This window comes from Phyllobates terribilis, unplaced genomic scaffold, assembly GCF_046119375.1.
Source record: "Phyllobates terribilis strain yellow unplaced genomic scaffold, ASM4611937v1 Scaffold_1__5_contigs__length_1240528914, whole genome shotgun sequence".
Lineage (NCBI taxonomy): Eukaryota > Metazoa > Chordata > Amphibia > Anura > Dendrobatidae > Phyllobates > Phyllobates terribilis.
The window spans coordinates 668,164,264-668,178,040 of NW_027362761.1; the positions used below are offsets into that span (position 1 = coordinate 668,164,264).

General features: G+C 43.8%; 1 protein-coding gene across 13 annotated transcripts in view; it reads left to right on the plus strand.

Annotated features, from left to right (window-relative positions):
• Positions 1–677: 677 nt before the first annotated feature.
• SIRT6 (sirtuin 6) overlaps positions 678–13,777 on the plus strand; it is a 271,908-nt gene continuing 258,808 nt past the window's right edge. For 11 of the 13 annotated variants that reach the window (XM_073685335.1, XM_073685354.1, XM_073685270.1 and 8 more), the window contains exon 1: positions 678–843. In XM_073685335.1, coding sequence (XP_073541436.1) covers positions 791–843 — 53 coding nt within the window. In that variant the 5' untranslated portion in view covers positions 678–790. The remainder of the gene's footprint in view (positions 844–13,777) is intronic. The other 2 variants (XM_073685289.1, XM_073685326.1) reach the window with 1 other exon arrangement.

Consider the following 13,777-nt stretch of genomic DNA (forward strand, 5'->3'; position numbering starts at 1 on the left):
GTCTCCCGGATAGGTGAGTTGTTAGGGGGTCGGAGATCGCGCTATGCGTTCAGTGCTTACGCATGCCGCGATCTGCGGGGCCACAATCCTCGTTTCGGATGTGGTTGCGTTCCTCTGTGCAGGCGCGTCGCTCTTGTGCAGTCTATCGAGGCCTCAGACAGAGGGACGCATCCCCGGTTATATTATAGATGTGTGTTCATTCCCCTTATCTACATAGATTTCATGTTCATTCCATGTCTAAGATGCACAAGAAACATTCTACCTGGCCATATTCTGGGACCAATACATTCAGTTCATTCCTTTTAGTACTTCCCCTCTACTCCCCTCCCTTTTGTCGGCCACAATGGACAGTCCCAAGTATAATAAATTGTTCTCGTCTGCCTCCTCAAGCTTGCAGTCCCACGTAGAATAGATTAATTCCCCTTCAGCCTCCTGCACTATGCAATAATCCCATGTAATACATGTTATCCAGCCGCTAAGCCCATGGAAAGTGCACAATTCCCCTCCCTTCTGCTAACATGCTGTCCCCTCCTGTCTCCTCTAAAGTACAGTCCCATGGAAGACACACCCATTTATTCTGCCTTTTCAAACAACCCCATGTAAAACCCATGATTCCCTCCAACGCGCAGTCCTATGTAAAGCGCAGTGCTCTCTCCAGCCCGCCTCTTTCACATGTAGTGAGTGCTACGTCTCCTGAGTCCGGCCCCGCCCCTTCCTGTGACGTCACCGCGCAGTGGAGACACGACGGTTTGGCGCTGTACGAGCTGCTTGCCTGTGATGTCGGTGAACTATGCTGCTGGGCTGTCTCCCTACGCTGATAAAGGGCGCTGCGGCCTGCCTGAGGTGAGCGGTGTGTGGGAATGGCAGTAGCGAGCATGTGCTGCTGTTCTGTGTATGCTTCCCACGCCTGGATGTTCACAGGGCTCCAGTTCTCTGTGAGCTGTGTGTACAATAGACAGCATAGTTTCCTATCAGTAGCTTTCATTGACCACCAGGTGGCGCTCTAACCTGCCTCTTGTAAGTGAGTGGATGTGCTACAGAGTCTTAAAGGGAGCTTGTCAGCTGATCCGCGCACCCAGTCTGTGGCCAGCATGCATCAGACGCTTTCTGTGTTTTCTCAGGCCTGTAAGTTGGCATGTGGATGCATGACATACTTAGCTGGACAGGCATCGCCCTGCCTGCTGCCTCGAAGAGACAGGTGTCTGCCTACAAAGGCAACTAGAACAATAAAATAGGATCTTTAGGAATTACTAGCAATAACAACAAACCGGTATCACCTGTGTGTAAAAACTATGCATGCTTTGTGATCTGTAACATTTGTACTCCGCTGTCCCCATTAGGTGCTCAGTAATGTATGCAGCAGCTTGCATGCAATCAATCTGCGCTCTTTGTTGGCCGCAGGCGACGTGTAAACTCTTCACTACATTGCAACACAGAACACACGAGGTTTAAACCCTTTTCCATCCCCTCTAGAACCACAACTTACCGTGTGCCATAATTGTATCTAGACTAAATGATGGTTCTTATGCTTGATCTTTCAGGACATGGTTTCATGTCTGTTATATTGTATTGGTGGAGGTGAAACAATGAAGAGGAAAAATCAATCACCCACCACCAACTTCAGTATGTTAATTTAACCTGTTGAATTCATTTGGCAGGTCCGATAAAACTCCTACTTTTGTTAACACTTTTTCTGTTGTGCTGATGCGAGAGGCATCATTATTACGGCTCTTTCACACATCAGTATCTCCAATTTGAGTGGTGACAGTTTCCACATGTATCGGAGACACTGACACACAGACCCATTCAAATCTATGCATCTGCCAACATGTCAGTGTGTTTCCAGTGACCGAGTGTCCTACACGCTGACATGTCTGTGTTTTTTTTTTTTTTTTTTTTTTTTTTTTTTTGTTTTTGTAGATACACGGTCCACAAAATTTTCACACTGAACACATACGGATGACATCCATGTGTCATCTGTGTGACACGGACCAGCGCCTGGGAATCAGCGCTACAGGTAGCGCTGTTCCCAAGCGCCTTTTGCTGAACACTGCTCTCATCATGGTTTCCTGCCGGCGCTGCCATCAGCACCAGCAGGGACAATGATGAGGGTAGTAGTAGTCTGCTCCTGCAGTGTCCCCACCTGTAATAATATCTATATACTCACCAGGGCTGTGGAGTCAGTAAACCAAACCTCCAACTTCTCAATTTCCTTGACTCCGACTCCCTCATATATGGCTCATGTTTAAGTGATAAATTTACTGCAGCACAAATTCATCTCCGATAAGTCTAGACCCTTAGATCAGGAATAGGACACACATTTATAGGACATTTCATAACTTTCCCAAATTCTTATGAAATAATATTCCCCGCAAACTGCATTGAACTACTGTACCCAATTTATTATATATTTTAGGAGTTGGAGTCGGTCCATTTTATACTGACTCCGACTCCACAGCCCTGATACTCACCTCTCCTAGGTGTCCCCTGCTGTAATCCTCTGACCGCTGATGCCGGGATAGAATGAGCCGCTCTGGAGCTGTGTCAGTGAGTGACAGTACAGCGCTCATTGTCCCTGGCTCCTTGGCGTCAGAGGATTACAGCAAGGGACACCTAGGAGAGGTGAGTATATGGATTTTATTATTTTATTCTTATTTTTACACAGGAACACTGTGGGAGCAGACACTACTACTACCCTCATCATTGTCCCTGTTGGTGCTGATGGCAGCGCCAGCAGGGAACCATGATGAGAGCATTGTTTAGCACCCGCTTGGACACAGCGCTAACTGTAGTGCTGATTCCCAGGCTCCGGTCCATGTGATCCTGATTGGGCACACGGTTGCCACACGTATGGCAGACTCGGACACACAGGACATGGATATCTCCGGTAATGGAAATATATGGACGTGTGAAACCGGCCTAAGAGTGTAGGTATACATATAATAGCTGAGTCCTGCCTGTTTAGCTCCCAAAGGATTGCCAAACACTAAAGCTGGCCATAAGAGTTGTCACCCTACTGCTTGTTTGACTGACGGCTATTTCTAAAAAAACTTCTTTATACACATGCATGCGAATTTGAACGGAGAGGGCAGTTTTGGCGTAAATTAACATCTAATTCATCACAGTCCATAAAAATCCAAGCAGCTCGTTACATTCACGTGCAGGATTTTAAACCGTCGCATTTCAAGTTTTTCTGCTTCTTGGAGAAAGCCGAGAATAGGGGAGCTAAGGTTGCTATTGATCAGTTCTTTTCGTAAAAGAACTGGTGTGCTGCCTGTTATTCACTCCTAGTTTGAGAGGCGTCTACATCTTAATGAATCAGCAGCGTCCTAACTCCCAACACGCCCCCTCATTGAGAAATTCACCAGTTTTGATAAATCGGGGCCTTTGTGGCAACTTATCTGCCCTGGGAGAAATTCATTTTTGCCAATGTAATATGTAAAAAGACCCTCAGACACCTCAGGTTGTCAGTTGTTTGGCTGGTATTAATTTAATGTGTATGGCCTCCTTATATTGTTGGATCTCTCTGCTGTATGGTATTAGAGAAACACTCCCATCAAAGTTTTTATCCTCTTAATATATTGCAATCATGTTATATATCACGGTGTACTTAAAATTGCTAATTTTGCCTTTTTAGCCAGATAATTCTTCTCATTTCTCTGCTCTATGTAGAAACATGAATTTTCTTGCTTGTCCCTGCATTTATCATCTTCCCCTCAACTCCTAACCCAGCTGCTGCCTCTTCACTCCCCTGCCATGGACTTTTGCAGTGACTTGCGACTCATACAGGGAAAATTGACCTCCTTTTTCTACATAGAGCTTAGAAGATTCAGCTAGTGACTTTTTAAGCACGTGATGTCATAGACCTAATGGAAAAGAGAAGAATTAGCTGAGTAGAAAGGCAAAATGAGCAATTGTAAGTACACAGTGCTATATAACAACTGCAATATATTAAGAGGATAAAATGTTTTTGGGAGTGTTTCTTTAATGCTATATGTTCTATAGCTTAAAGTGGTTTTCTCCTGTCTCCTCATTGGGAGACGCAGGAACCTACAGTGGGTACGGAAAATATTCTGGTGCAGTCTTAACCAGTTATTGAACCCACCTAAGGGGACAATATTTACAAGTCAAACTTTACTTTTCCTGAATTCTCTCTGGGAGATTCTTTGGACACCTCCCGCCGTTTTTCCGGCATTACAGGTACCTACTCTATTTTTACCCAAGCAATAGCTCACTATCGCTATACATATTCTTAATATTTTCCCTTCAGTACGATCTAGAATCATTTCCATCCTACGGGCGTCATCACCCAAGGAGGAACGTCCCATCTGTAACTATACTTCGAATCCTACCCCTCACTCCTCCTTCACAGGTACACCTACTAGACCAACCAAATAATTGTGCATCACCCATTATTCCTCTATTTTTACATCTCCTTTATTGTCCCTCCTAGATCCACTTCCATCAACAACCCCACTGGATACCCTGCGTACCCTCTACTACCTGCTGATTGCCGAATCTATAGCAGGTATCTTTACAGTTTTTTAATCTTATAACTACAATTTTATAATTTCATAACCATTGACCCAGTGGGACCCCACGGGACTACCATACCCACTATAATAATACTCCTTCTCCCCTTCTCTTGCTATAGGCATTACGAGAGTCCCTACCTACAAACAGGCCCAGCCGATCTAATCTACCCGTCACATCTGAGAAGGAAGATCTCTTATCTATTTTTAATTTGTATTTATTACTTTATTGATGTTCCATCTCCTCATATAATTAGCTTGGTGCACTCTAAAGCAATTGGTCCATTAATCTGAGTGATACCTATCACCTTTTTATACCCTTGTCCTCACCCTCATATGTTTTATATTTTATTTGCTTTTTATATCTTCTCAATAAATATTTTTAAATTATCCACCTCTGGCTTTCTTTCTCCAAACCCACTACCACTAGCGCGAATTTACACCTATTACTTTAAATATTCAGACCCCTTTAAGTTTTTCAATCTTTGTTTCATTGCAGCCATTTGGTCAATTTTAAAAAGTTCATTTTTTTCTCTAGTCACCCTCCACGACAGCACCTTAGGAAGATACTTCCCATACCCTAACAGGGACAGGAAACACATGAAGAGGTTAAATAGCCCCCAGCTTCCTGTTCTCCAGTGTTTTTTTTCCTGCCCTTACAGGGCATGAGGAGGCCCTCCTGAGGTGCTCTGTGGCCGGCGACAGACACTGCCTTTGTTTCTCCCACCTGTTATGCTGGGCAGCAGAGGTCGATCACTGCAGCCTTCCCCTCCTGTAGTGCTGTTCCTGTCTCCCATGGACTTAGGACCCTCAGTCCTTCTTGCGCTTCCAGGCAAAGCAGGGCGGGATGAGCCAGGTGCCTCTCGCAGCTCCCCGGCGTTCTCCCTCCCTCTCCTTCCATGTGCTGGGCCGGCGGTAGTATCCGGAAATGACGACGAACGCGAGACGCCGGTTGCAAGGTTTTTATAAGTATTTTTGCTCCAGCGGGGCCCTTATGCGCTTGCTGAGGCTTATTAACCGGTGGTGCTATCCCTAAATCAGCGCATCAGTAGAAAAATGTTACCCTTGTTGCACTTTAAAAAAAAGGAACACCTGAGGACGCCATCCAGAGGGTGTTTCTGAGACCTGGAGAGGGAGGTGCATCCAATCTATCTCTATCTAGCAAATGAGAAATTGTCAAAATAATAATAAAGAATCAGTGCTTTCAGACTTCAAATAATGCAAAGAAAACAAGTTCTTATTAATTTAGAAACAACAATACTGTTTTAACTCGGGAAGAGTTCAGAAATCAATAGTTGGTGGAATAACCATGATTTTTAATCACAGCTTTCATGTGTCATGGCATGTTTTCCGCACGCTTACATATAAAGCTGCGTTTAAGGAATTAACCAAGGTATATAAGGAAAAAATATCCTCATGGTGGGAGGTTCAAAGATTGGATAACTATATTAAGGCGGGGATTGTACCTAGGGGCCTTAGGATTACATTGAACCCGGGCAATAGACATAGGAATACAGGCTTCATCTCAAAGTGGGGAAAATTAAGCAACAGCCAGCTCCTTATGGCTTATGACACTATTACTTGAGGAAGAAATGCAAACATTGCTGACCCTAAATGATAAATTAAGAGAATAAATAGATATAACAAAGACATTTTCACAAGAGACTGATTTTGGGACAAGGGAGACCAAACTCCAGGCTGACATTGAACGATTCGGCTATGTGCCCACGATGCAGAAATGCTGCAAAGTTTATACTTGCCTTCCGGTGTTCTCTCCGCTGCGTCCTGTCTCTTGAACTGCTCGCGGTGGTGTGAAGGACCTGCGGTGACGTCATTGAGTCATGTGACAGGTCCTTCACAACAGCGCGAGCATTGCAAGACACCGGATGGCGTGGACAAAACACCGGGAGGACATTGGAAGGTAAGTATAAACTTTATTTTTTATTTTAAATTATTTTTTTTACAGTTTCTATGGTACCCGGGTCTGGAGGAGAGTTTTCTCTCCTCCAGACCTGGGTACCATCCGCACATTGAACAGTGTGATATCCGCTTGTGCACATGTAGTGATGCGGATGTCATGCGTTCCAATGCAAGTCAATGGCGACGATTACGCTACGTGTCCGCAAAATTAATGGACATGCTGCGGATTTTTGAGCATCATAAACGCTGCGGAAAAATCCGCAGCAGGGGCATTGACATTGCGGCTTGTCATTGGGGACCATGGGGGACGGATTACCAAGCGTTTCCGCAGCATAAACGCTTGGAAAACGCATAGTGGGCACACAGCCTTCCTGTACCATATTAAGGAGATGAAACATAAGAAATACCTAAGAGACCAACAAGACTTAAAGATAACAAAGCGTACCTATTCCTGACTAATAAATCCCTTTCAGCTGAACAAGAGACCGATATCTCTTCTTCTGACACTGATTTTTCAGATACTGACAATAGGAATAAACCAGAAAGGGGTAGGCAGAGGGGGAGGGGACGGGCTTGTGGCCCAGGCATGGGGAGACAACAATACACAGGACAAAGTACACATTTTTTAGACTCTGTGTACCCCCTGAGGAACAGAATCAACCTGGGGAGAACTCAATACCCAAATTAGATTCAAGGGTTCTTAACTTGTCATCTAGGGTACTGAGCGAACGGTACTTAATAAAGGACTTTTTTTTGTCCCCACCTCTAACTTTGATCATTTTGAATACATAAAGGATTTGCACCTCTTTGTGAGGAAGTTGAGGTGGCGCAAATTCTTTGAGGCAGGACCAACAGTCCTGTGAGGAATTGGGTATTCCTCTGGACATATTATCTGATGTATGTCTACTTAATAGTATTGAGAATCTAGGACCAAAGTCTATGGGATTGGGACCCTTCTCTAATTTGAAAAAGTACAAAAATGCCACCTACCTAGGGAGATGTGTCGTCCATTGACGTATTTGTGAATATGGTAACTAGAGACATGTTGGCACTTGAAAAGACGGGGACCTTCTGTAGGTATAATTGCAGTAAGGATGAAATGACAGCAATTGGGCATTTAGAACAGGACCGCCACATTGTCCCCTTTGTCTGAAGATTTTATGACAATGTGGTGGTCCTGGATGCTGATCAGTACTGCGCTATGTGTACTGACCTCCTTCAAGACAGACAATGCTATGCGGTCCTACCTAATAATCCTATGTCTACCTTTTTACGTGTGTTGACATCCCTATTGGAAGAAGGCCTTGATAATAAACTGACAAAAATGAATTTGAATTTAACAAAAAATCCGGTAATGGCAACATTCTACTGTTTGCCAAGAGTGCACAAAGGCACTAATCCTCTTAGAGGTAGGACTATGGTTTCGGGGGTTGACAGCTTATGTTAAAACCTGGGCATATACCTGAGTCAGGTTCTTCACCCCTTTGTTCTGGCTTTACAGTCTTATACTAGGGATACAGCTGACTTACTCCAGAAACTGGATGGAATAATATTGGGGCCAGATAACATCCTGGCAAGTGCTGATGTGGAGGCCTTATACTCCTCCATTCCGCACAATATGGGCCTGGAGGCAGTTAAGTATTATCTGTCTACAAGAAGTGTGCAATGTCTGGCTCATAATAATTTTCTCCTAAGAGCGCTTGAGTTTTGACTAACAAGAAACTTCTTCACCTTTGACCGTAAGTACTTCCACCAGCTCAGGGGCACAGCGATGTCTCAGGATATCGTCCCAGTTTATTGCACTAAGATGATCTCTCAACCGTTGGAAATTTGCCTTCCTGAAGTTTAGTGTCCTTGTAACCCCTCTACTACACATCTTATTAAAGGTTACATGAAAACTTTATTATTTTGTGATCACTATTACCCAAGTGACACCCCCCCCCCCCCCCAACTCGTTTATTTGATATGCGGTCTGGCCTGTTGGTTAACCCCTTCATGTTCTTCCCAGAGCCATAGACTTTTTATTTTTCCGTCAATATGGCCATGTGAGGGCTTATCTTCTGCAGGACGAGTTGTACTTTCAAACGTCATTAATAGTTTTACCATATTGTGTACTGGAAAACGGGAAAAAAATTGTGGTGAAATTGAAAAAAAAAAAAAAATGCAATTCCATTTTTTTTTTTTCTTTCCACGTTCACTCAATGCTAAAACTGACCTGCCACTATTATTCTCCAGGTCATTACGAGTTTTCAGACACCAAACATGTATAGGTTCTTTTTTTATTTAGGTGGTGAAAAAAATCCAAAATTTGCTAAGAGGGGGGGGGGGGAAAAGGCGCCATTTTCTGAGACCCTTAGTGTCTCCATTTTTCAGGATCTGGGGTTAGGTGAGGGCTTATTTTTTGCGCGCCGGACTGATGTTTTTATTGATACCATTTTGGGGTAGATCCAATGTTTTGAAAGCCCGTTATAGCATTTTTATTGCATTGTTGCGGTGACAAAAAAAAGTAATTCTGGCGTTTGGAATTTTTTTTTCGTTGCGCCGTTTACCGATCTAATTAATAATTTTTTATATTGATTGGGTGATTCTGAACGCGGCGATACCAAATATGTGTATGTGGGGTTTATTTTATTTTGAATGGGGCAAAAGGGGGGTGATTTAAACTTCTATATTTTTGGATTTTTTAAAACCTTTTTTTTTTGCTTGCTTCTATAGTCTCTCCATAGGAGACTAGAAGCAGCCTCTGCTACATAGAGATGATGAGCAGATCCTCTATGTAGCAGAAATGCTCCTGTGCTATGAGCGCTGACCACTAGGTGGCGCTCATAGAAATCTTTACATGACAACCACTGGTGTCTGCTGCAGACCCAGGGTTGTCATGCCAACCCATCAGTGACCCGCGATCATGTGACGGGGTCACCGATGGGCGCGGTAAGTGACCCGCTTCCGCTGTGGCGCTGTTTAATGCCGCTGTCAGAGATTGACAGCGGCATTTAACTAGTTAACCGCTTCGGGTGGATCGCGATTCCACCCGCGGCTGTTGCAGGCACATGTCAGCTGTAATAATCAGCTGACATGTGTTCTGTTCAGCGCAGGAGCCCCCTCTTAACCGGCCTTTCCGACGTGGTGCGTACTACTACTGACCACGTCGGAAAGGGGTTAATATTAGGTCTAGCAGTGCCCCCCTTCTTGTTGGGTCCTGAACCAGTTGTGAAAGGTAATTCTCTGATAGTTGTCAAGAACCTATTACCTTTGCTGAAACTACAGGTTTCTGTACCCCAATGTATTTCAGGGTAGTTGAAGTCTCCCATAATAATGACTTCTCCTTGAGTCGCTGCTTCATCTATTTGCTTTATGAGGATATTCTCCGCTGCTTCCATTATTTTTGGAGACGTATAACAAACCCCTATCAGTAATTAATTATTCTTTCCCTCTCCCTTGGTGATAGCAGGAGGCAGGCAGTGTATATGGCAGACTGCAGTTTGATACAGCACAAGAGGGTCTGCTGCTGTAATAATTACAGATATTTGTAGACATAGCCCCAGATATCAGGGGCCAAGGCAATTTTTTTTTTTTTAATCTTAATCCTGATTATTTGCTTAAAAAGCAATCCAGAGTACACCATTTTTCTGTTCCATTTGCTTGTTCTCACTGCAGAATAAAGTCAGATCTGTTCCATATTTCAGTGATAAAAATCCAGAAATTTGAACTGAACCTGGAAAATATTGGCCTCCATTTATAGATTGTATCTGCACCATGAAATTTGTTGTGCAATTTCTCCTGAGTACGCAGATACCCCATATGTGGGGGAAAACCACTGCTTTGGTGTACGGCATGGCTCGGAAGAGAAAGGAGCGCTATGTTGGCTGGGATAGGTTGCAGACACCATGTCACATTTGAAGAGTCGCTGACATGCCGAAACAGCAGAAACCCCCACAAGTGACCCCCATTTTGTAAACTACACCTCTCAAGGAATTCATCTAGGGAAGTAGTGAGTATTTTTTAATTTTTAAATTTATACCATTGGGCAGTGAAAAAAAGCATAATTATATTTTTACCACAAAAAAATGTTTTACCTTCAGATTTTACATTTTCACACAGGGCAATGGGTAAAAATGGTGCCGAAATGTGTCACACAATTTCTTCTAAAAGTGTCAATACCCCATATGTGGCTGTATCGTACCGCTTAGCCATACGGCGAGATCTGGGGGGGACGGAGCGCTATTTGACAATTGGAGAACAAATTATTGTAGAATAGGCATTTGGATTTGGGAGCACAAAATTTTCTGAATTTCTTTTGGGGGGCAAGGGCCATTTCGCTTTTCCAGAGCCTTTCTGCTACCAGTAACTTGGAAGTCCCTTATATTTTTAACAGATGACGGACCTGAGTGGGGACTAGCTTTTTTTGAGGACTGAGTTGAAGCTTTTATTGGGAACATTTTACGTAACATTTATCCTGCGCTCTAGGCTGAGCACTTACATCGGGGTTTCCATCTAAATTTCCAAGTGATGTAATTCAGATGAAACCCCTGCGGGATCCATTCACTGTAATGAGGCAGCAGAGTTACTCTGGACTCCGTCTGGCCTCTGTTTAGCGGTGTCCTTTTTTTCAGAAGTGCACAAAACTGTGGCCAACCGCACTTTTATACACGCCTAAAACAAATGACACCGTGGGATCACAGGCCAGACGGCATTCACAGTGGCCTATATCTGCCTCATTACAGGAAATCTTCCGTCATGGGTTCCGTCTGAATCACGTATTTCAGAGATTTACACGGAAACTCTGGCGTAAGTGCTCAGCGCAGAGCGCAGGATAAATGTGAGCAGAGCCTTACTGCGATCTTTGGGAGACTTAATAAACCAATCAGTAGCAGGTGAAGAATTGGTTTTATTTATTTTTTACGCTATTGCTCGTGCAGTATAAGTGATGTGATTACTTTATTCTTCGGGTCGGTGCGATTACAGAGATACCAGATTTATATCGGGTTTTTATGACTGACAGCTGTCACACACTAAAAGACGCTTTTTTTTGCAAAATCTAGTTTTTGCATCGCCATATTTTGAGAGCTATAATTTTTCCATATTTCGGCCGACAGTCATGTGATGGCTTGTTTTTTGCGGGACGAGTTGACCTTTTTATTGGTACAATTTTTGGGTATGTGACATTTTTTGATCGCTTTCTATTCCGTTTTTTGGGAGTTAAAATTAACAAAAACAAACAATTCAGGAATTGTTTTTTGAGGTTTTTTTATGCCGTTCTGCGTGTGGTAAAAGTGATCAGGCAGCGTCATTCTTCGGGTCAGTACTAGTGTTGAGCGATACCTTCCGATATCAGGAAATATCGTATCGGATTGGATCGGACCGATACTCAAAAAGTATCGGATATCGCCGATTCCGATACCGGAAACCAATGCAAGTCAATGGGACACAAATATCGGAATGAAAATAAACCCTTTCTTTCCTTGTAGGTTAATTCTACATGAAGTAAAACAACTAAGAATAATGTAGAATGTATTACGCGAAAAGCCGGCAATTCAGCAGCGGCATACACCGCTACCTGACAATTTACAGAAAGAATAGAGCTTCACACATAGATTAGATATAAACCTGTCAGTCACATATATATGAAGTACAGTGACAGTGTTGCTTACTGTACTTGTCATTTAGTGTAAAGGATTTATTTAAAAAAATAATAGTGTTTTTCATGCACCGTCTCTTTAAAAAAGCCGGCCGGCAATTCAGCATCTGTACCCGACAATTTATAACAGACAGAATAGAGCTTCACACATAGATTAGATAGAAACATGTCAGTCACATATATATGAAGTACAGTGACAGTGTTGATTACTGTACTTGTCATTTAGTGTAAAGGATTTATTAAAAAAAAAATTGGCGTGGGGTTCCCCTTAATTTTAGTCTCTAGCGGAGGTTAAGCAGACAGCTGGGGCAGATGTTTGAAGCCTGGGAAGGGGGTAATACCCACGGAGCTTCCCAGGCTACTAATATCAGCCCCAGCTGAATACCTAGCCCTTACTAGCTATTAAAATGGGGGACCCCCCCAAAAAAATGACGTGGGGTCCCCCCTATTTTAATAGCTAGCAAAGGCTAGGCAGACAGCTGGGGGCTGATATTAATAGCCCAGGAAGGGAGCCATGAATATTGGCCCCCTCCCAGGCTAGAAACACCAGCCGTCAGCCGCCCCAGAAATGGCGCATCCATAGGATGCGCCAATTCTGGCACTTAGCCTCGCTCTTCCCACTGCCCTGTAGCTGTGGCAGTGGGGTAATAGGGCTGGGGTTGATGTCAGCTTATAATGCCAGCTGACATCAAGCCCAGGTTAGTAATGGAGAGGCGTCTATAAGACACCTCCATTACTAACCCCATAGTCAAAGTTAAAAAAAAAACACAAACACCCAGAATAAAGTCCTTTAATTGAAATAAACACACAATTCTTTATTCTAAATTAAACCATACTTACCGTCACGCCCATTCCAGCTGAAGCCAACGATCTCCTGCAATAAAAGAAAAATAATAAAGCAACCTCATCCTTACCTTTCCATGGTTCCCACGACAGCTTTAGCTCTGCTACATTGAGATGACAGGCTGGACCGCAGCAGAACGCTGCCATCCAGCCTGTCATCCCGCAGACACTGAGAAGCGCAGGCATGCTTGCGCTCTGCAGTGTCTGGCTGTGACGCATAAAGATGAGACGAGTTCATGTCCAATGAACTCGGCTCACCTCATGCATGTCACTGACAGCGTGGGAAAATTCTCCTGCACTCAGCCCTTCAGCGTGAGAATTTCCCCACGCTGTCAGTGACGTGCATGAGGTGAGCCGAGTTCATTGTCGGCTCATCTGGATGCCGTAACAGAGAGACACTGAGGAGCGTAAGCATGCCTGCGCTTCTCAGTGTCTGCGGGATGACAGGCTGGATGGCAGCGTTCTGCTGCGGTCCAGCCTGTCATCTCGATGTAGCAGAGCTAAAGCCATCATGGGATCCATGGGAAGGTAAGGATGAGGTTGGTTTATTATTTTTGTTTTATTGCAGGAGATCGTTGGCTTCAGCTGGAATGGGTGTGATGGTAAGTATAGTTTAATTTAGAACAATAAAGAATTGTCTTTATTTCAATTAAAGGACTTTTTCTGGGTGTTGTGTTTTTTTTAAATACTTTACTAGAAATTCATGGTGGTCATGTCTAATATTGGCGTGACCCCATGAATTTCGGGCTTAGGGCCAGCTGATAATGCCAAGCTGACCTTAACCCCTTTATTACCCAGTGAGCCACCGCACCAGGACCCTGGATGAGTTGGGTACAGCACCAGA